Raw genomic sequence first — 21,313 nt, 5'->3', positions numbered from 1 at the left:
CTTTACCCTTTAACTAAGGAAAATGAAGCTCTTGGAATAATCAAGAGACAAGACAGATGCATTAATAGAAATAGTTATCTAGTTAGAGATAGAGAGGCAGCTAGGTGGCACCACATATAGAATACTAGGCCTGGAGACCCCATATGGGGTCGAGACCCACAGTTTAAGAAGCATTGAAGGGGTGGCAAGCAGAAAAAGTTTAAGAAGCCCTGACAGGGATGGCTGAAATAAAACATGTTCACAATGAATTATGTACAGGTTCTGCCCAAAATATACGCAAAGTTATTTCAAGGGGAAATGTGGGAATCAGGAAAGGTCTCTTGAAAGAGGTGGCCCTTGAGTTGAGCCTTGAAGGGAGCTAGAGATTCCATGAGTTGAAAGTGAGGAAGGAGAGACTTCCAAGCATGGCAGAAAAGCATGGAAATGAGAGCATGTTATGTGGGAGGAATACCTAGAAGGCCAGTTTGACTGGACTGTGGAGTTCATGAAGAGAAGTAAGGTCCAAGAAAGCCAGAAAGGTAGGTTGGAGCTTGGTTGTAAAGGACTTTAAAGGCAAAACAGAGGATTTTGTGTTTTCTACTAAAGATAATAAGGAACCGCTAGAGTCTATTAGGTAGAGAGTGACATGGTCAGAGCCATGCTTTAGGAAAATCACTTTCACGGACGCACAGAGAATAAAATAGAGGAAGAAAGTTGAGGAAAGGAGGCCAATTAGGAGACTACTGCAATAGTCCAGGAGAGAGATGATAAGGAACTACACCAGGGAAACAGCCAGTTATGCTAGTGACAATGTTGGTAGAGAGAAGAGGAGGGAATTGAGATATGTGGATATTTAGAGATATATATCTGAATTATTTGAGGGTGTGTGTGACTACATTACTATATGTAATCCTGGGTTTGCCTATCTGAACATTGATACGTCTAATATATATCTCAGTATCCATCTATGTATGCTCTTCTGTATATTTCTGTCAGTCAGCCAGTCAACAATCATTTATTAAGTGCTTACTATGTGCTAGGCATGTGTTAAGCACTGCTTACTATGGGTCTTAGTGACAGACAGCACAGCTTAATGGATGCAACATTAGTCTTGGAATCTGGAAGACCTAGATTCAAGTTCTACATCTGATTCATACTAACTGTGTGATCATAGGAAAGTAACAACCTCTTAGTGCTCCAGACAGCTGTAACACTTGAAATTAAAATGACTTGCTGATCCCTATCAGCAGAAGGAATTTCCACAATAGAAATTCCCTATACAAATAAATCACAGGTAAGATCACAGATTTAGAGCTAGAAAGGACTTCAGAACTCAGTCCAATCTCCTCATTTTAAAGATGAGGAAACTGAAGCCCAGAGAGAAGTTCAGTGACTTCACCAAAGTCACACAGGCACTAAGGGGCAGAGCTGGGTTCTCTGACTACTAATCTACTTCTTTTCCCACTGCACCCAAGATACATCTCTCCACCTGTATGCCACTCCCTTGTTTATTATATAGACATATATACAAATTAAAATTAAAATTCTTATATTAAAATTTAAAATTATATATGTATATATCTCTAGTACTTAGCACAGTGCCTGCCACCTAGAAGGTACTTAATAAATCATTGTTGATTTGACTTGATTCAGTCCTTCGTGCCTTTTCATCTAAGCCTCTGGTGGTATTTCCTCTATTAATGCCAATAAGACCCCTTCCATCCATTCTCATCCTGTGTGTCCCTTTTCCAATTCCTCTGTTGGTCTGCATGCATGTGTCTACGTGTGTCTGTACATAGGGCTCTAGTACTTAATAGCTATGTGATGTGGGCAAATAAGTCACGTAACCTCTCTGCCAGTGCCTTTCTCCCTCTATAAAATGAGGAGGTTGGACTAAATGATCATTAAACTCTCTTCCAGATTTAAACCTTATGGGTGTTGTTGTATACCTCTGTATACATGGGTATATGTGTATCTGTGTGCCCTCTTGGCTTGGGGAAACCTCCCCATAGTACAACTTTCCCTTTGTCAGCAATCTTGAGGAAGTTAGGGGAAGACCTCTTGAGTCAATCATTAATAAATTATTCAGCCTGTTCTCATATCAGCTCAAAGTCTTGATCACTGAGAAATGAAGCGAATTTCTCTGGGTTGAACAAAAGTCTCCTGGGATCAGACCTAACCTTGACGGCAGTGGGTACTGCCCAGCAGCCCAGCTTGACTCCCACAGCAGCCCTGGAAGATCAGCTACCCAAAGGGGAACATGTGTTGTTGCGAAGATGGATACAATTCTCTTCTTTAGCCTGATTTTTGCAGCCTCTGATGCCAATCAGAAAGGTAAGGAGCCTTCTTATCTTATTCCCCACAGGATTCAACCTTACAGAGTTAGCCTATAAAATCTCCTTTCTTACTGCAGTGGAAACAGAGAATGCAAAGGACAAAATACCCCAAAGATTATCCATCCCCCTGCCTTTGGACAGGACTGTGCTAACCTGAACCAGACAGATAGGGGGAGTTTCTTCTGGGATAGAAGCTCTTTGGCAAATATAATATTATCATCTTCTTTGTTCTTGTCATGAATATGAGGATCATGTTAGATCTCACAATCCATTACTCATCATGCACTTGCTCTGTAACCCATATATTATTCTTTCCCAAACCCTTTTAATTCTAGTACCTTCCTTCTATTGATTATCTCCAATTTGTCCTTTCTATAGCTTGGTTGTTTGCATAGCTCAGCAAAGATGCATTGATACATCTACATGCGTGTGAACTATATGCATGTGAGAGTGTAAGCTCCTTGGGACCAGGGACTGTCTTTTTCCTTTACATTGTACCCTCAGTTCTTCAAACACTGCCTGGCACATAGAAGGCGATTAATATATGTTTACTAACTGATTAGCTGAATGACAGCATCACTGCTAGTTTTGGGGAACTGTTTATCTTCATGATTTTGAAAGCATTCTGAAAAAAGATCCTCCCCAAAGCACATTAGTCCAGCCTGAGGCTAAGTGGCAGCAGGTGTAGCCATTACAAATATAACAGATGAAGAAAACCCTCAATTCCTTTGTGAGTCATATATAGAGTCAACTGTTACGACCTGTGGGTGAGAGGACTTTCGTACAGGTATCCCGTTTAAAGTTATACCCAAGAAGCTAGCCAAAGTTTTCTTTATTAAGATAGGTCAGATAGGGGACAGAAGGGAAAGGAAACAAGATTAGAAAAAATAGGGGTGGGAGTATGAGGGACAGGCCTTCTTTCACCTCCAAACTCACAGAATGACAGAATTTCAGAGTGGAAAGGGATCTTTGCAATCAATCTGTACATGAAAAATAATTCCCACTTCAACATCCCCAATAAGGGGTCATTCAGCCTTTGCTTGAAGAACTTCGATGAGGGGTAACAGCTAACCCCATCTTTTAATTGCTGTATTTCTTAGAAAATTTTCCCTGGCATCAAGCCTAAAGGTGCTTCTTTGCCACTCCCATCCAGTTCTGCCCTCTGGCCACAAAGCGAACAAGTCTAACCCCTGTTCTAGGAAAAGGTTATCATGTTCCCCCTGAGTTTTCTCTTCTCCAGTTGAAATATTCCCATTCCTTCAAGCAATCTTCATGTGATCCAACTGCTCCTTTACTCTCTTCCCTCCTCTTCCTCCCCCCAGCATTTCCATTATACTGGATTAATTCATATTTGTTTATCTGTTGTGATGTAAGTGTCCATTCTTCTTTTTATAACTCTTTTTTCTTGGGTCTGTATTGGTCTCTCCAACTAGACTGAGTTCCTGGAGGGCAGAGACTTTTGGCCTAGAAAGCAGAAAACCCAGATCTATTTAATAGCCATATCTCCTTGAATAAGTCATGTAACCCAACTATAAAATGAGTACAATACCTGGCCTGCATACCTGTGCAGTTGATACTCTTCCTCTCTCTCCACCTCTAGCCGCATGAAAATAGGATCTACTAGCTTACTACTCCATCTGGGTCCCATCCTGGGGTGGATTACTCAGTGGAGTGGAAGTAGTGTTAGATTCCAAGTCAGAAGACCTGGGTTATAATCTGGGCTCCATCCCTTATGATCTGAGTGACCTTGGCTAATTCACTCATTCTGTGCCTTAGTCTCCTCATCTATAAAATGAGAAGTTTGGACAAGATGACTTCTAAGGTCCTCTTCCACTTCTAAATGTATGACCTCAAGTTTATTTGATTCAATGAAATGCAATTTGACTTCTATTAAATGGCTGTGTTATACAGATCACCATGTTAGACAAAGGGGAGATGCAGAACGCACTGAGGGCGCATCCCCAGTATCTAGCAGAGTAATAGGACAGACTCAGATAAGTGTGATCCAAAGTAATATAATCCCAGGATGAAAAGATCTCAGACCTAGGGCAGAAAAGGATCTCGGAAGCCATTTAATCCAACCAAAATGAGGTACAAAGAAATTAACTGACTTTTTAAGAGAATCAAATGAGATAGTATATAGCAGTGCCATGTAGACAGAAAGATAGATGCTCTAGACAGAGCAATAATGTATTAAGCACTGTGCTAATGCTATGCTGTGCTAAGTGTCAGAGATACAAATAGAAGCAAGCGAGACAGCTCCGACTTCCAAAAGCTTATATTCTAATAGAAGACAATACACAGAGGAGTCTTGATGTAGCTCTAATTGAAAATTGGTGGAGGGCTGAGGAGGGTGCCCCCATGATAGGGCATGGGGAGCGATAGCCAGAGAGTGGGCTGGAGGCCTGGACCCTGGCAAGATATGGCAAACATTCACCTATCCAACTCAGAGGAGTCCAAGTTTCCAGTGGGATGGAGATGGTCAGAACATAGGATAACCCCTTATTACTATTATTATTATTATTATCATTATTATTACAACCCTCAGAGCATCCAGGCATCCACTGAGTGCACCTTCAGTAAACACTGGTTTTCTTTTATCCACATTCCTCAGAACTCAAAGGCAGTAACTGTCAAGTACAGCAGCTTCCTGGACTATTCCCAACGGGCATGAGAAGCATCAAAGTGCTGCTGATGCAAGGTAAGGGGACTTACCTTGGAAATTCACTTCCCTTTTCTGGAGAACTTTTCCTTTAGAAGAGGGGCTTTTCCTTACCCGAATCCTGAAGATTAATTACGTGGAAGGTCTGCCTCTCCAAGGAGGGCCTCATCGAATGCTTTTTAAGCTAATTACATAGCCAGCGCAATCCTGGGGAGGATTGAAGCTCCACGCCTACGCCATGGGTCTCCCTGCCAGTCAGACGGGGGAGGCCAGAGCACCAACATGAAGAAGGCCCAGATACCAGACACACCTAGGGAGGGGAAGTGGGCAACATCAGAGAAGAGATGAACTTCCTCCCATGGAGAGTCTGGACTCAAGATTCATGACACGAAGAAGTGAGGGCTAAAAGGGTGCCTTGGGAATCATAAAAAACTGATTTCATAATTTAAAAAACAATTTGTTAAAAAAAAAAATTAGGAACATACTGAAACCTGCCTTGGTCCTCGGCCCCAAAGCCAAATATGAACCAGAGAAGAAAAAGGATACAATAGAAAGAGTGCTGACTTTGGGGACAGGGAGAACTCTAGTACAACTCTTCCTTCTGCCACTTATTTATTACCTGTGCAACTCTGGCCACGTGACCTCACTTCTGGGCCTCAGTTCCTTCATCTGCTAATTGAGGGGATTTGGACTAAACGGCCTTTAAGATCCCTCATAACTCTAAATCTATGATCCTGAAATCAAGTTCAGGAGTATGGAGAGGAAATAGTTAGCCCTTAATATTCAAATCATTATTTACTTGAATCTCACAGCTTCATCCCCATGAAGCCCTGGGCTGTCCACACCTTTGGAACCTCCTCACCCACCTGTTTTCTCCCCCCTACTCTGAGGCTGTACAACCTTGGCCAAATCACAAGGCCTTCCTAGGCCTTAACATCCCCACACTCATTATGGGGGAAGAAAGCTTTGACCGATAGGATAACAGAGAAATTGTTGCTAGCAAGACAGCAGAGCAGGAAGGGGAAGAAACCAGGGGCAACAACCACATCACACAAAATCACAACAAAGAAGTATTCACCTGCTTTACCAGGCAGAGTGCCAGTCCCAGTTATTAGCCTCTTCCTCCAGGGAACTGCCAGGGTGGCTGTCTATTAAAACATAAAGGAGGGAACATTAGGTCAAGAACTATGCTGTTCTGAGTTAGGTGCCGTGTGGGCATACATCTGCGTCTTTTAAAAAAGAGGGGAGCACGCTGAAGAGGGAAGGGAGCAAGGGGGCAATCCAGAAGGTGGTGAAGAGGGGAAGGGAAGGGTGGAGAAAGGCGAGGGGGGAGGAGGAAAGGGGAAGAGGAAATGGGAGGGGACGAGAAGGGGACAAAAGAAGGGAGTGGAAGAGAGCAAAGGAGGAGAGGGAGAAGGAGGAGTAGGGAAAAAGAGAAGGAAGGAGGAGTGGGAGAGGAAGGAGAGAAGAGGAGAAGAGAGGAGGGGAGGAGAGAAGGGAGGGGAGGGGAGGAGAGAGAAGGAAGAATGGGAAGGTAAAAGGAAAGAGGAAACAGGCAGAGTTTGCATTTGATTTGCAAGCTGCAGGTGAGGTTGGTGGTCCTTTGGAGGGATTTGATCCAGCCTTTAACATGGCCTCCCACTGCTCAGACTAAGAATCGGCTGTCTTCTCTCACCTTTGGCCACTCCCCCTTCCAGAAGCACAGGAAGATGCCAAAAAGGAAGCACCAGGCCAAAACCAGACAGTGGCCTCCCTGCAGTGCCTTGGCTCAGGGGGCAAAGTGACAATCAATCTCCAGGATTCAGAGGGAAGGTCAAAGGCCAGGTATACCTTGAAAAGCCTGAGTGTCATCAGTGCTCCACTCCAGGACAACCTCACGGGGCCACGCTGCTATTTATCTACAGCCCCCAAATTGTGGTTCCAGGCCGGACGCCATCTTACCGTCCAAGGTGAGACAAAGGGCCCATGGTTTGAAGGAGGTCTCTGAGTCACTGACTGGGATACAAAGAAAGGCAAAAACAGCCCCTGCCCTCAAGGACCTTACATTCTAACAGCGGAAGACCACACATAAAAGGGCCCTGAGGGGTTGGTCCCAAATTCTAGAGAGTCAGAAGCAGAGCCAGGGAAGGGAATTAAATATGGCCAGCCTGGGTAGTCTCCAAAGTGGAAGCCCTGAAAGGAGGTCACCAATGGGAGAAGAGGGTCAGCATGGCAGAGAGATATTAAGGGTGAGAAGGCCTCAGGTCCATGGTGAAAAGGCATGGTGGCAAAATCTGGGAGAATCAGAAGCATATTGACTATGTTGTGTCAGACATTGCTGGGCAGGACAATGGATACAGTGCCTGGCTTGGAGTCAGAAATATCTGAGTTCAAACACAGCCTCAGATACTTGCTAGTTGTATGACCCTCAGACACTTGCTAGCTTTGTGACTCTGGACAAGTCACTTAACCCCTATTTGCCTCAATTTCGTCATCTGTAAAATGAGGATAATAAGAGTACTTACCTCCCAGGATTGTTGTATGGAACAAATGAAATAATAATTGTAAAGTGTCTGGCATACAGTAGGTTCTATATAAATGTTAGCTATTGTTATTATGTCCCAAAAATGTATCTGATTCTGAAATAACCTCCATTTGTTTATATGAAACACTGTTGCTTCATATTATTCATAAGCCTTAGACTCTTCATTAAGTCTGTATGTGTGCACACATGTGTATTGTTTCCCTAATTAGACTGCAAGTTCTTAGAGGACAAGGACTCTCGGATTAGCAGTTAGTGGGCCTGGCAAGTTATTTTCCCTCTCTGGACCTCATTTTCCTCTTCCATAAAATGAAAGGGTTGTCCTGGTCTCCAAGTGTTCTTGCAATTCTATTCTAACATTTTGGAATTATGATTTGTAATATTAGCTTATTTTCAAGGTATAAATGCTTACAGTGAAAATTTAACAATCAGCTCACCAAAGAAGGTTGAACATCAAGTAGGCACCACAAACTAAGAAAAGCGAAATAGACAGACAAGGCCAAGTGAATGTCCTCTGTGAAGGGAGAAGAACCTGTAGACCAGAGGCAAGTGTAGATGCTTGTACTAATGGGGAATGTGAAAATGCTGGAAAAGGATCACATGCCTTCTTCTTCTGAGCCATGTCACACTGGCTGACTGAGCTGTCAATCAGCACTTGGGCAGCTATCAATGGCCTAACAAACCAATTAAAATCATCTCACCAGTTTGAAGATGTCACTCCCCTGCACAAGAAGCTTTCCCTGACTCCCTATGGCCTCCAGGATCAAACACAGGCTCCTTTGTTTAACATACGAAGCACAATCTGACTACAGCCAGCGACCCATTACTTGCCCTCAGCCCATTCTTCTCTCCACCCTTTGCACAACTCTTTGTGCACCAGACGCTCAGGGGGAAGCCAGAGGGCCCAGACTCAGCTGAAACCAGCCTGTGGGTCCCAGCCAGGGCTTTGGCTTACTTGCTGTTCTCCATACACGTCATTTGTACCTGTCTCAGTTCCTTTTTATAGACTCTCTCAATGCTCTCCTCCTTACTTCAGCCTCTTGAAGCCCTCTCACCTCAAGGGCCACCTTCTCCAAGAGGCTTTTCTTGGTCCCCCCAGAGATTAGCGTCATTAATCCCTCCTTCTCTCTAGTTAATCATTTTGTTTTTATATTGAATATATTTTGTACTTATTCCTTTGAAGGCAGAGACTGGTTTCATTTCTGTCATTTTATCCCTAGTACCCAGCACAGGGCTTGGCACACGACGAGTGTTTAATAAATCCTTGTTGAATTAAATCCAATGGAATACCTGGTTGGCCTAATGCTAAGCAGTGGCTCTGCCCACCAGAGAGGGAAAGATGGATTCAACCCAAGCATGTGTCTGATCTTGACCTGGAGAGGCAGGTACTTTGAGTCCCCCCTCCCCACCTCATAATTAGCTAGGGAGGGAAAGAGGAGGCAACTAGGTGGTGCGGTGGATACAGTGTTGGACCTGGAGTCACGAAGACCAGAGTTCAAATGTGGCCTCAGATACTTCCTAGCTGTGTGACCCTGGGCAAGTCACTTAACATCTGTCTGCCTCAATTTCCTCATCTGTAAAATAAGGATGTATAAGGTATCACCTATTTCTCAGGATTATTGAGGATCAAATGACATATTTGTAAAGTTCTTTGCTAACCTTTAAGCACTATAGAAATGTAATTATTTTTTGCTACTATGAGTAAGATTAGATATAATACCCTTGTACACACAGGCATGATGTAATGGAAGGAACTCTAGGTCTGCAGTGAGATGACTTAATTTCATAAGATCATAAATTTAGAGCTGAAAGGAATTCTAGAGGCCAGCAACTCCAACTTCCTTATTTTACAGATAGGGAGACTGAGGCATGGAGAGATTTGCTCAGTATCACACAGCTTATAAACGTCTGAGAGAGGATTCAAATTCAGTCTTTCTGACTCCAAATCCAGCACTCTATCTACTATGTCATCAAGCTGCCTCTGGTTCTGCCACTTATTTCCTGTGTGACCTTGGGCAAGGCTTTTACCTCTCTGGGGCCCAGTTTCTAAAACTTTCAGAGGGTTGGACTAAGCCTCTGAGATTCTTTTGAGCTCTAAATCTACAATTCCATGATCCTTAGGGTATAGTCCTTGTAGTGGGATCACTGCCTGGGTCAAAGGGTAAGAACAGTTTTATGACTCTCATTACATATTGCTAGATTGTAAAAAAGCCAAACCTCAATGAAGAGTGACAAATTTACAACTAGCAAATATGCTATTGCTAAATTAAATAGGACAGACAAGGCTGGGAATGGAAACTGAAGTGGGAACTTGTGTGCGTGTGTAAGAGAGAGAATGCCCGGGGAGCTGTGTGCCAGATTAAGGCAGTTAGTGGCTAAACATTAATTAAAGAATCTGGATTCTACAAGTGTAATTTTATGTTTTGAGGATTGGCTTTTCCCTTAGTTTCCTGGTAAACGCTCTATTTGAAACATTCAAACCCCATGGGGGCTGAAGTATGAAGGAAAGAGATTTTCCATGTTTAGGCCAAGAGAATTCGGTGGCTCAATGCACCCCAAGAGACCAGATGTTGTGGCAGGGGCTGCCCCATCTTGGAATCCTAGGAAGAGCCAGCAGAACTGGGCTGGGCAGAAACATGAGAACACTGAAGGGGAGAGTGAGACAACTGTGGTCAGGTTTGCACCAGGAAGGTAAAGCTCTTTAATCCACATAAGAGACATTAACTCCATTGTAAATCAATAAATTGGCACTTATTAATCAGACTTCTCTAAGTTTGGTTATCATGAATCAACTTCTTAGGGCCTGATCACCCCCAGGACAAACTAAATCAGCTCCAAAGTGGGAGGGAGGAGATGTGGGATCTCTTGCTCCTCAGGTTACATTAGACAATGGCCTCCCCCTCGCTGGCCTCATTTTCTTCTTCTTCGAGTCAGACTAGACCAGCGGTTCTCAAAGTGAGTCAAAGGACTCCTGAGGGTCCCCACAAAGGCAAAACTATCTGTTTAATAACAATAAGATGTTTTAGGTTCTATCATAGTAAATATTGATAGATCTAACCCACATAAACAAAAGCTCTTTTTTTTAAGAGTGTAAAAGGGGTCCCAAGACCTAAAAATTTGAGATGAGGGATTATGGATGGGATCATGGGATCAAAGGGTCACAGGATTTACAGCTGGAAGGGACTTTGGAGTTCATCTAGTGCAAAGCAGTTCTTGATCCTTCGAAGTCTTTTTAGCCCTAATACCCCATGAATAAAATGGAGATTCTGACCCCACAAGGCTGAGGATCCAGACCCGCAAGGGCAGAGGTAACCCTGACACACTTAAGCAACCCCATCAATCTTACTCCCCAATGATTAGGCAACCATTCAAATGAAACTAAGATTCAGTAACTGAATAATTATCTCCTAACTTAACTCTTTTGTCAATGGGGCTTTTGGTAAAGGGGAGGTTCTGAAAGTGGGGTTCATTTTCTAGTTTGGGTTGCATAATCCTGTGAAATAGATAGTACAAATTAATAATAATAATAATAATAATAATAATAGCATTTATTTGGTTCTTTAAGGTTTACAAAATGCTTTACAAATACTATCTCATTTGATCCTCACAACAACACCAGGAAATAAGTTCACCCTATCTTACAGATGAGGAAACCGAGGCTTAATTGTATTGAGTGACTTGCCTACTTGTCTGATATTTTGGAGTCTTTTACTTTTTATATTTCATTTTTATTTATATCTTGCTTCTATATAATAATAACAGCTAGAATTTTTATAGTGCTTTAAGTTTTGCAAAGTGCTGTACATTTGACCCTCACAACAATCCTGTGAGGTAGATCCTAATTTGTTGTTGTTTAGTCATTTTCAGTCATGTCTGACCCGTTGTGACCCCTTTCAGGGTTTTGGCAAAGATACTAGAGTGGTTCTCCAGCTCACTTTACAGATGAGGAATCTCAGGCCAACAGGGTTAAATGACTTGCCCAGGGTCACATCGTTAGTAAGTGTCTGAGGCTGAATTTAAGCCCAGGTCTTCCTGACTCCAGGCCCGGCCCTCTATCTACTGTGCCACCTAGCTGACTCAGGTTCTAATACTATCCCCATTTTACACACAAAGAAACTGAGGCTAAGTGAGGTGAAACCAATTGCTGAGCATTACACAGCCAGTAAGCATCTGAGACATTTGAATTCAGGTCTTCCTGACACCACAGCCAGCATCCCTATCTGCTATACTAACTAGCTGTCTTACATTATCTTCATTTCCAAATACATTTTAGTCCCTTACCCATCTCAGAGAGCTGTCCCTTAACAAAGATTTTAAAGCAAAGAGGGGAAAAAGCAGTTTAGCAAAACAAACCAACACCTCAACCATGTCGAATATGTAATATTCCACACCTATAACAGCCCACCTCTGGAAATCAGGAATGGAGGTATATTTTCCTCTCTTCTTCCAGGCTTCACATTTGATTGAAGGTTTTTACTCATAATTCATCTAAATAGGTAGTGTGTGTATTATTTTATTATTTTAATTAAAAGAAAGGAGGCAGTTGAGGCTTAGAGAGATTATTATTTTCCCCTGGCACACAGTAGGTGTTTAATAAATGTTTATTGAATTTAATAGAATAGTCAAATAGCTAGTGAGTGGCATATCTAGAATCCAACCCCAGGACTTCTGAATCCAGATACGGTATTTTTTCTTCTACACTAGCCTGACTTTGGAGAGTTTTAGCTAAAGAAAAATCAACAATGAATTTCCATCCATTCTCTCCAGGGAATAACGTGAGGGGTCCCTCACCGGTCACCTCCCACAAGAGATGACACCTGAGAAATCTGAATTGCAAATACTGACATGTGGATTTACACATAAGCTAAGCAGCACTAAAAATACACTGACTATTTGTCCCTACAAGCTGGACTTTGCAACAGTGACTCAGGCTGTGACGATGTATTCTGCTGCTTAATACCTGGGTGTCCCTGGGCAAGATATGCAACTTAGGTCTTCATCTGGAACATGAGGACAGTGGATGAGGTGCCCTCTAAGGTTCCATCTGACTTGAAATCTATGATCCCACAAAATACCACCAATTTCCAAGAGAACTAGAGTTCTTAGGAAGGGCCAGAAAAAAAAAGGAAACAAAAGATTTTCTTCTTCTTCTCAATGCCAGTGATGAATGAATGAAAAGATATTTTTGAAGTTACGGTGCACCAAGCACCGTGCTAAGTTACAAACAGAAAAAAGGAAACATTCCATGCTCTTAAGGTGCTCACATCCTCACATCCACCTACAGCCTGTCCCAAAAGTTTTAGTGCAGTTTTAAGCTTAAAACTGGCTATTCACTGACAGAATCATCACACTGAAATCACCCATTTTCTCTGCTTTTCCTTTGTAATCTCTGGATTATCAGGTCTATCTCTGTCAGCATAGTCTCTGTTCTGACGACAATCCAGTGTTCTAGAATAAATGGAAAACTCTTGAGGGTAACAGCACTTTTCTTCTGGAATCTTATGTATGGTGCCTGGCCCATCAAAGGAATCTGCCATTCTCCAGGCCTCCTGGTCCGGCATCTCTGGTGTTATTTTTTAGATTCAGGTTCTCAGCAGGATGAATTACTTTAGAAACAGAAAGCAGAGCTTAGGAACCTTTGCCAGAATGCTTTATAGTGGAGTGCAGTCACAAAGGCGGCTGAGTTTGGAGTTAGAGCATCTGGACTTAGGTTTTGGTTCTGTTCCTTCCCTGGGTGAACCTGGGAAGTCACTTAACCATTCTGGGCTTCATAGGATACTATGTTTTAGAGCTAGAAGGACCTTAGTCCCAGCTCCTTCTTTTACATATGAGGAATCAGAGGCCATGAGGTAAAACTGAGCACGTTCTAGCCCTGTTGGAAAGCAGAGGGCCTGGGGTGAGCTGAACCCTGAAGGTCTCCTCTGATTTAAAGAGCTTGCAATGCTGAATCACAGCTTCTCCCTCCCCCTACCAACACAGCCTGTGCTCTTCCAAGCCTTTTCCAGAGCATTCAGTTGAATTCAGTCCAGCAGAGGGGGCAGAAGCTTCAACATCTCCCAGATCCTTGAACTTCAGAGTACTTCATTTAAAAAAAAAAAACCAACATGCCACAGGGTAACTCCCAATAATGACATTATTACTATGACCCTGAGAGTGATGATACAAGCCAGATACCATTGTTCCCAGGTCTAATCTTCCTACAGTCATTGGCCTCCTTTGGCTATTTACTCAATATTCTTGTCCTCATTCACCCTGGTACTGCCTTCGGCCCATACCCTGTATCTGTGGGTCAGTGAGGTCATGGTACAGTTGACTGTGTGTATACCTGGGGTGTTACTGGTTGATGAGAAGAACAGAGTAGAACGCTCTCAAATGTTCTACTTCAATTGTTTCTCACTCTCTAGTGTTATTACCCAGTATCTCCAACTGTAAGTTCTACCCTGTGGTTGAGGCCTCATCGGAGAGACTGTCACCAACCACCACCATCACTACCACTGCAGAGGACAGTGAAGAGGAGAAGGCACCTATTACTGGTAATGGTTGTCTCTCTACAGCAAGGCAGAGCATGAAGCTGGTCCAAGGGGAAGAGAAATAAGGGGAATCCAGCAATAACATGGGCCTCTTTGGGAAAACTCTTTGAAAGTTTTCTGGAAACGTGATAAACACAAGGTTTATATTTAATGATAATTAGAAGAATAACTGACATTTATTTATCTACTTACTTACCTATCATCCACACCTGCCATTTCATGATTACAGGGAACTCTGGATATCGAAACATATTTCACCAATGTAAATCAGCAACTCATGGACAATTTGGCAGTTTTAGAAAGGTGCCCAGGGCACTGAGAGATTAAGTACAGCCAATATGTGTCAGAGGCAGGATTTGAACTCAGGTCTTCCTGACTCTAAGGCAGACTTGCTATACATGAGTACTTCAAACTTTAAAAATCACTTTCCATACATTATCTTATTTGAGCCACCCAACAACCTAGTAAGATGAATACTAGAATCACTACTTTATGGTTGATGAAACTGAGAATCGGAGAGGAGGCGATTTGCCCTGTAAAATAGTTTGTATCAGAAGTGAGATTCAAATCTAGCTCTCTCTTAGCTTTTTTTTCACACTTTTGCATTTGTATCCTCAGGGCCTAACATGTAGTAGGTACTTAGTACATTTTTTATCTGTTAATTGATTGACTCCATGACCACCCTCCTATCTACTATGCCACTTGGGAACATTAGCTTGCCTAAACATACACATACGTCCTGGGAACTCTGCACTCTGACATTACTGACAGCCAAAGACACTATCCTCAATGCAGGTGAAGTTGAGCTATAAGATGCAGCTTGGCATGGGGGAGAAAATGAAAAATACATTTATTAAGCACTTACTATATGCCAGGCACTTTGCAAATATTATCTCATTTTATCCTCACAATAATCCTAGTTACTATTATTATCCTCATTTTACAATTAAGGGAACTGAGGTAGACAGAAATTAAATCACTTCCCCAGGGTCACATAGCTAGTAAGTGTTTGAGGTTGGATTTGAACTCAAGTCTTATTGACTCTAGGCCCAAGCTCTGTCTATTCTACCACATAGCTGCATCTGAAATACTACACTTATACTCAGGAAGACCAAGGTTCGAATCCTATCTCTGACACTCCCTAGCTGTATATCCCATTGGCAAGATATCTCACCACTTTGAGCTTCAGTTTTCCCATCTATAAAATGACAGGGTTGGATTACATCCTCCTATCCCCTGCTAAGGTAGGCAACCTATCCTGTAGGTAATAAAGAGTGCCACTGGAGTTTATTTGGGGGGGGGGGATGTGGGAAGTTGACATGGTCAGACTTATGCTTTAGGAAGATCACTGAAAGCTGAGTGGAGGATGGGCTGGAGTAGGCAGAGACTTGAGGCAGGGAGACCAACCAGCAGATTATTGCTGTAGTCCAGGCATGAGGTTATGAGGGCCTGAACTGAGGTGCTAGTAATGTCAGGGGAGAGATGTTGCCAAGGCAGCATTGACAGGACTCAGCAATTGACTGGATATGTGGTGGGGTAAAAGGGGCAGTGAGAGTGAGGAATGGAGGATTTGAGACTGAATAAGATATTCAGCTTCTGAGGAAACTCAAGGAATCTGATTTTACCCCCAGTCTAAGCTAGGAGACCCCTTGAGTTTACAGAAAAGCGTACATAGGATCTGGAGCCAGAAAGATCTGGGTTGGGATATGGTCACTGAGATATAACTATAGATAGACATAGATAGATGAATGGATAGAGATAGAGATGGAAAGATAGACATAGATAGATGGATAAATGAATAGATATAGATAGATGAATAAATAGATGAATGGATATAGATGAAAAGATAGATATGGATGGATGGATGTAGAGATAAATATATATGTACATACATATATACATAGATATATACACAAATATGTACATACAAATATATACAAAAAGAGATATACACAAATATGTATATATATACAAATATATGTGTGTATATATGTATATGCGTGTTTATATATATGTACATATATATACACCAACTAGTTGCTTTGTATGTATGTGTGTGTGTGTGTGTGTAGATATATATATATATATATGTATATATGCACACACAGGCACATATAAATGTAGGCCTCAGTTTCCTCATGTTCTCTAAGGTCCCATCCAGTTCTAAATATATGAGCCTATGATTCTCTGATCTGTCTGACTCAGGCAAGTGACTCCCCTCTGGGTCCCAGCTTCCTCCTTTGCAAAATGAGTGGGTGAAAGGCAGCATGATATAGTAGAAGAACCTGAATCAGAGTCAGGAAGACTTGGGTTCAAATCCCACCCCTGACACACACTGGTTGTATGAACCTGGCAGGGATATGCTGGAACCAGCTGAACCTTAGAGAGTCTATTGTTAAATTTCCAGCGTGAACGTTTATTTACACCTTGGAAACCAGCTATACATCAGGGCTTGATTTCTCATTTTGTTGATTGTCTCTAGACCAAACAAAGTAATAGAGAAAATGCTAATAACTCAGATTAAACTTAAAAGTCTGGCCTGTGTACACTTTTTTTCAGAGAACCATTTCCCAGCACACTCCTGGACGCTGGGCAAGTGACCCCAACCCTCCAGATGCCCCCTTCCCCAACTCTCTAAGACTCCCAGCTGCAGAGCAAGCACTAACCTTCTTTGGGAAAGAAAGTTTGCTTATGTGGACCTTCCCTGTAGCAATAAAATCATATCCAAATCAAAAAGAAAAAAAAATGGTTCAACTCAATGGCCTTTAAGGTCCCTACTGTCTCTAAAATAAATGATCCTGTCATTGCCTTTTCTGGGTGACCTCACACAAGTCCCTCCCCTTTCTGGGTTCTAATTTCCTCCTTTGTAAAACAAGGAAATTAGACTGATTTTTAAAAATTTTTTTTATGAGTATTTATTATCTCTCTCTCCTACTGTCTCCCTCCCAATTGAACAATTAGAAAATGGAAGTTAAAACCCTCATGACAAATACATATAGTCCAGCAAAACAAATTCTCACATGGGCCATGTCCAAAAATACAGGATTCCTTCTGCTTCTTGTGTTCATCATCTCTCTGTCAGGAGGTAGATGCTGTTTTTCACCTTATAGATTGGAGTGGATTCCCAGGCAACTAAATGGGGTACTAGAAAGAGACTGGTGGACTTGGACTCAGGAAGACCCGAGTTCAAATGCCTCCTCAGACATATTACTAGGTGTTTGACCTTGGAAAAGTCACTTAACTTCCTCAGTCTTAGTTTCCCCATTTGTAAAATGAGGGTAATAAAAGCACCTTCCTCACAGGGTTATGGTGAGTATCTAATGATAACACATGTACAATACCTTGCAGATGTTAAATCTCTATATCAGTGCCAGCTACTGCTATTATTACTGGACAACCACCAAAGTCCTTTCCAATTATGATCACCCTTTGTCTTTCTTCTCCCCTTTCTTTGCCAACTCAGACACAGATGAGGACCTTCTTCTGAGGAAGAAATGGAGCGTTGTGGTCAAAAGCCTCATTGCTGTCATCCTGCTGAGCAGTGGACTAGCCATAACCGTGTTTGTCATTTTTGAAGTCCCCTGCCCGGTAAGCTTGCTTCTTATAATGGGACACTGGCCCACTGGGTCTAGGGAGACTGTCTCTTGCCCATCATCCTCCCACAACCCCAGTGACACTGCCCTGGAAAGACTGGGTCTCAAAGAATCCTTTTGCGAAGATAACACCTGTTGGTTCGTTTTCTTTGAGGGCGGAGAAGGGGCTGAGGCATTGATGGTAAAATTACCATCCTTATCTGAGCTTCTCTTCTGCCTTCAGCCTGCATGGCGTAGAGCAGGGAACTTGTGCCATTGTCAACAGTGGAGAAGACAGAAGGAAGATGGCATCGGTGGAGGGCCCCAGCCTGGGGCAAGTGGAGCCCCAATAATAGGAAAGCCTGAGAAGGAAAGTTGCATATTTTTCATAATGTTCCCAATTTGCATGACAAGGACACCTCATGGGCTAACAGTGTTTGGAGGGCTGTTACATGGAAGGAGGAGGGGTTGGGGGATGAGTCAGACCTCTCACCCCTGGTCCTAGGGGGCAGAACCAGGATCAGTGGGCAGAAATGGCAGAGACAGCTTGGAAAGAAAATGTCCCAACAATGAGAGCAGCCCAGAAGTGGAGTAGGCTGACCTTGGGGAGGTCTAGGTGACTCTGTTGGAGATGTCAGAGGGGAGATTCTTGGCCAACTACAGGTTGAACTCAGTGATCTTTGAGGTCCCTTCCAAAACTGAGATTCAGTGATTCTACCATTGTGGATGGCATACAGCCTTGAGAGTGGAGGACAAACACCAGTAAGAGCACTGAACTTGGACCCAAGACCAAAGTTCAAATCACACCCCCTACCATTCACTTAATTATGAGGTGGCCAAGGGGTGTAGTGGATACTGTGTTGGACCTGGAATCCAGAAAGACCTGAGTTCAAACTCTGCCTCAGACACTTGAGAGCAGCATGACAAATCACTCAACCTCTCGGCCTCAATTTCTCCATCAGTAAAATGGAGAAAATAATGGCACATTCCACATGAATCAAATGAGAGAACACATTTATAGTGTTTTGCAAAGAGCAAAAACTAGCACTTGTTAATCGTCCATGGGACCATGGGCAAGTTACTGAACCATCCTAAATGACCTCTACGTCATTTAGATCTGCCCTCTTGGAGCTTTAGGTCTATGATCCTATTTTCCTGAGCAGGCATGTTAGAAGCAGTACTAGCCAAAGCACTTCAAATCCTTATGCGTTCTTAACAAAGCAGTTTCCTTACTCCTGTTCCTTTCCCAACCATTCATCAGGGCTGTATGTGCTACTGGCTCCCTCTGGTGTCTGACATAAATAGTGCAGCCACCACAGACGTGCTTTTTGCTATCACAGATTAAACTCCAGCTTCTTCCCAGGAGTAGACCCCACTTTTGACTATAAGGAAGATTTAGTGGAGAGAGCAGACCCCTCCTCTCCCTTGCCTAAAGCACTGTCAGTATCACTCAGGACTGAGAATACTGGGGTCTCTAATTCTTTTAAAGCTTAAACAAATTGTGGATTCATTCATTGCTTTATTCCTTTAACAAGCAGTTATTAAGCTTCAACCATGTGCAACTAGATATACAACGACAAAAAAAAAAAGAGATAGTCCTGTCTTCAAAGAGCTAACATTCTTAGATAATTTAAGGGACCTGAAGCCCTAACAACCAGGGGGGATTAAGAAAGGTCTTGAACAAGAGGCAGAACCTGGGCTGGGTCTTCAAGGATTTCCAATAGAAATAGTTAAGGTGAAAAAGAGTTCTGTTCAACTGTGCAAAGAAAGGAATAAAAGCTGGGCATGGAATGTCGTATGTTGGCGACACAAAGTAGGCCCGTCTGAGATGGAGAATGCATGATGGGGAGTCTTTCTACACTTTAATCTCCTGTAACTTCCTCAGATGACCTGTTGGTGGCCAGGCGGTAAGGGTGACTCCTGCCCACCTGCCCCCAGAACCTTCTCTAAGCTTTGCATTGTGGTGGATACACAACAGAGAACTTACCATCAGGAAGACCTAGGTTTGAATCCTGCCTTGGATACTTATGAGCTGTGTGACCACAGACAGGTCATTTCACTCCTCATATTCTTCATCTTTGAAAAGAGTAAAAGAATACCTGAAGTCCCTTCTCTTACAGGACTGTTGTTATGGCTCAAATGAGATCATGTATATAAAGGCCTCTGCAAACCTTAGTGCTCTATCTCAGTCAACAGCCAGTCAACAAGCATTTATTAAGTACCTACTGTGTGCTAGGCATTATGCTAAGCTCTAGGCATACAAAGAAAGGCAAAAACTGACCCCAAGGAGTGCAGTCTAATAGGAAATACAACATGCAAGCAACTATGATGAAGTTCCTGGGAGCATGATGGAGAAATCCAAAGGAGTGCAGCCAAGTGGAATTCCCATCTGGGTGGGAATCAGAGAATGGCTGGTCCACTAGGCCTAAAATCTACACCCCTTTTGATAATGTAGCTGGTTTGACCCAGGTCTTGATGCAGAAAATAAAATAAGGTACTCATGGGTCAGCATTTGGCTCTTAGCATGGTTGCAGGTATAGGGGCCCTTTCTGTACATTACAGAGAGGATCAACCACAGGTGGACACTTTGGGCTGTAGGTTCTACCCTGGCTACACCTACACCATTCACACATCTTCTTGGAAGAGGGAGCCAAAGTATTTCCTACATTTTTTTTTTACCAGACTTGTGATTTCATTGGTGTGAGTTTCTTCAACCAATGTAAATCAGTGCCTGCTCTGCAACTTATAGTCTTAGAGAGTTAACTAGGGCACTGAGAAGGTCAATGATTTGCTCAGGGTCACATAGCCAGCATGTATCAGAGGTGGAACTTGAACTGAGGTCTTGTTGGCTCTAAGGGCAGTGCTCTATGCAATATGCTACTCTGCTTCTTTTTACCAGGAGCAATGGGTCACAAAGGGGTTGAATGAAATGACCCCAGAACTATAGGAAAAATGATGCTCCTTGTTAATAACCGTATCACCGGGACCCACTTTGGATCCATGAAATAGCCCGTTTGTATCCATTATTTTGTGTATTTCTTCTTGCTCTTTAGGTTGGACCCAGAAGGACAGAAGCTCCCAACTTATCTTCTCCCAAAAAGCCGTCTGAGATCATCATTATTCACCAGACATACTTCTGAAAAACTCTTTTTCTAGGCACAAACAGATGACTGTTCCATTCTGCCTTCTACACTGAACATTAGTGGTCAAAATCATGTTCTATATTCCTATTCTGTTTTCTCCCCATCATTCACATGAGATAGAAGTTTCTTATACAGCTTGTGTACTGCCAGATGATATTAAAATCAAACTTTAAACACCAGTGAAGAGTTTGAGTTCAGGACTCAGAGTGACCTTTGCGCAACCACAGACTTAGCTTATGTGATTCAGTTTGTGCATCTATTAAATAGGTATCCATCAACATACCTCTAATGGAAATCATGGACAGATGGGGCCATCTTTGATTGTGGCTCATTAGTGCCAAGATCAGTCATTACAATTTATTTTATTTCTTTTTAAAAAAGTTTTATTGATGCCCTACAGGTTCATTTTATTGTTTACTTTGCCCCAGTCATTTTGTCTATGGTTACCCTGGCTCTGCTTGCTTCACCATGCATCGCTTTATACAAGTCTTCCCATTCCATGTTTCCCTCTATTCCTTATGGTCATCATTTCTTACATCAAGATAATAGTCCACTATATTTATATACCAT

At 42.6% G+C, this 21,313-nt stretch overlaps 1 protein-coding gene across 1 annotated transcript; it reads left to right on the top strand.

Moving 5' to 3' along the window:
* Positions 1–2,255: 2,255 nt before the first annotated feature.
* On the top strand, positions 2,256–20,853 carry CUNH17orf78 (chromosome unknown C17orf78 homolog). The gene is made up of 6 exons (XM_027870642.1): positions 2,256–2,313; positions 4,930–5,016; positions 6,675–6,926; positions 13,903–14,031; positions 17,492–17,616; positions 20,654–20,853. The coding sequence occupies exons 1-6, from the start codon at positions 2,256–2,258 to the stop codon at positions 20,738–20,740; spliced, it is 738 nt and encodes a 245-aa protein (XP_027726443.1). The 3' UTR covers positions 20,741–20,853.
* Positions 20,854–21,313: the final 460 nt, after the last annotated feature.

Source organism: Vombatus ursinus, unplaced genomic scaffold (assembly GCF_900497805.2).
Source record: "Vombatus ursinus unplaced genomic scaffold, bare-nosed wombat genome assembly UNPS02014797.1, whole genome shotgun sequence".
Classification (NCBI taxonomy): domain Eukaryota; kingdom Metazoa; phylum Chordata; class Mammalia; order Diprotodontia; family Vombatidae; genus Vombatus; species Vombatus ursinus.
Note: the sequence above shows the minus strand (reverse complement) of the source record. Positions and strands in the feature narration are given on the sequence as shown.

Excerpts from the sequence above, each read along its gene's own strand:
- CUNH17orf78 (XM_027870642.1), top strand. The coding sequence starts at position 2,256 with ATGGATACAATTCTCTTCTTTAGCCTGATTTTTGCAGCCTCTGATGCC. Across the intron at positions 5,017-6,674 it reads CAAAGTGCTGCTGATGCAAG|AAGCACAGGAAGATGCCAAA; the intron begins GTAAGGGGACTT and ends TCCCCCTTCCAG. Across the intron at positions 14,032-17,491 it reads GGAGAAGGCACCTATTACTG|ACACAGATGAGGACCTTCTT; the intron begins GTAATGGTTGTC and ends TTGCCAACTCAG.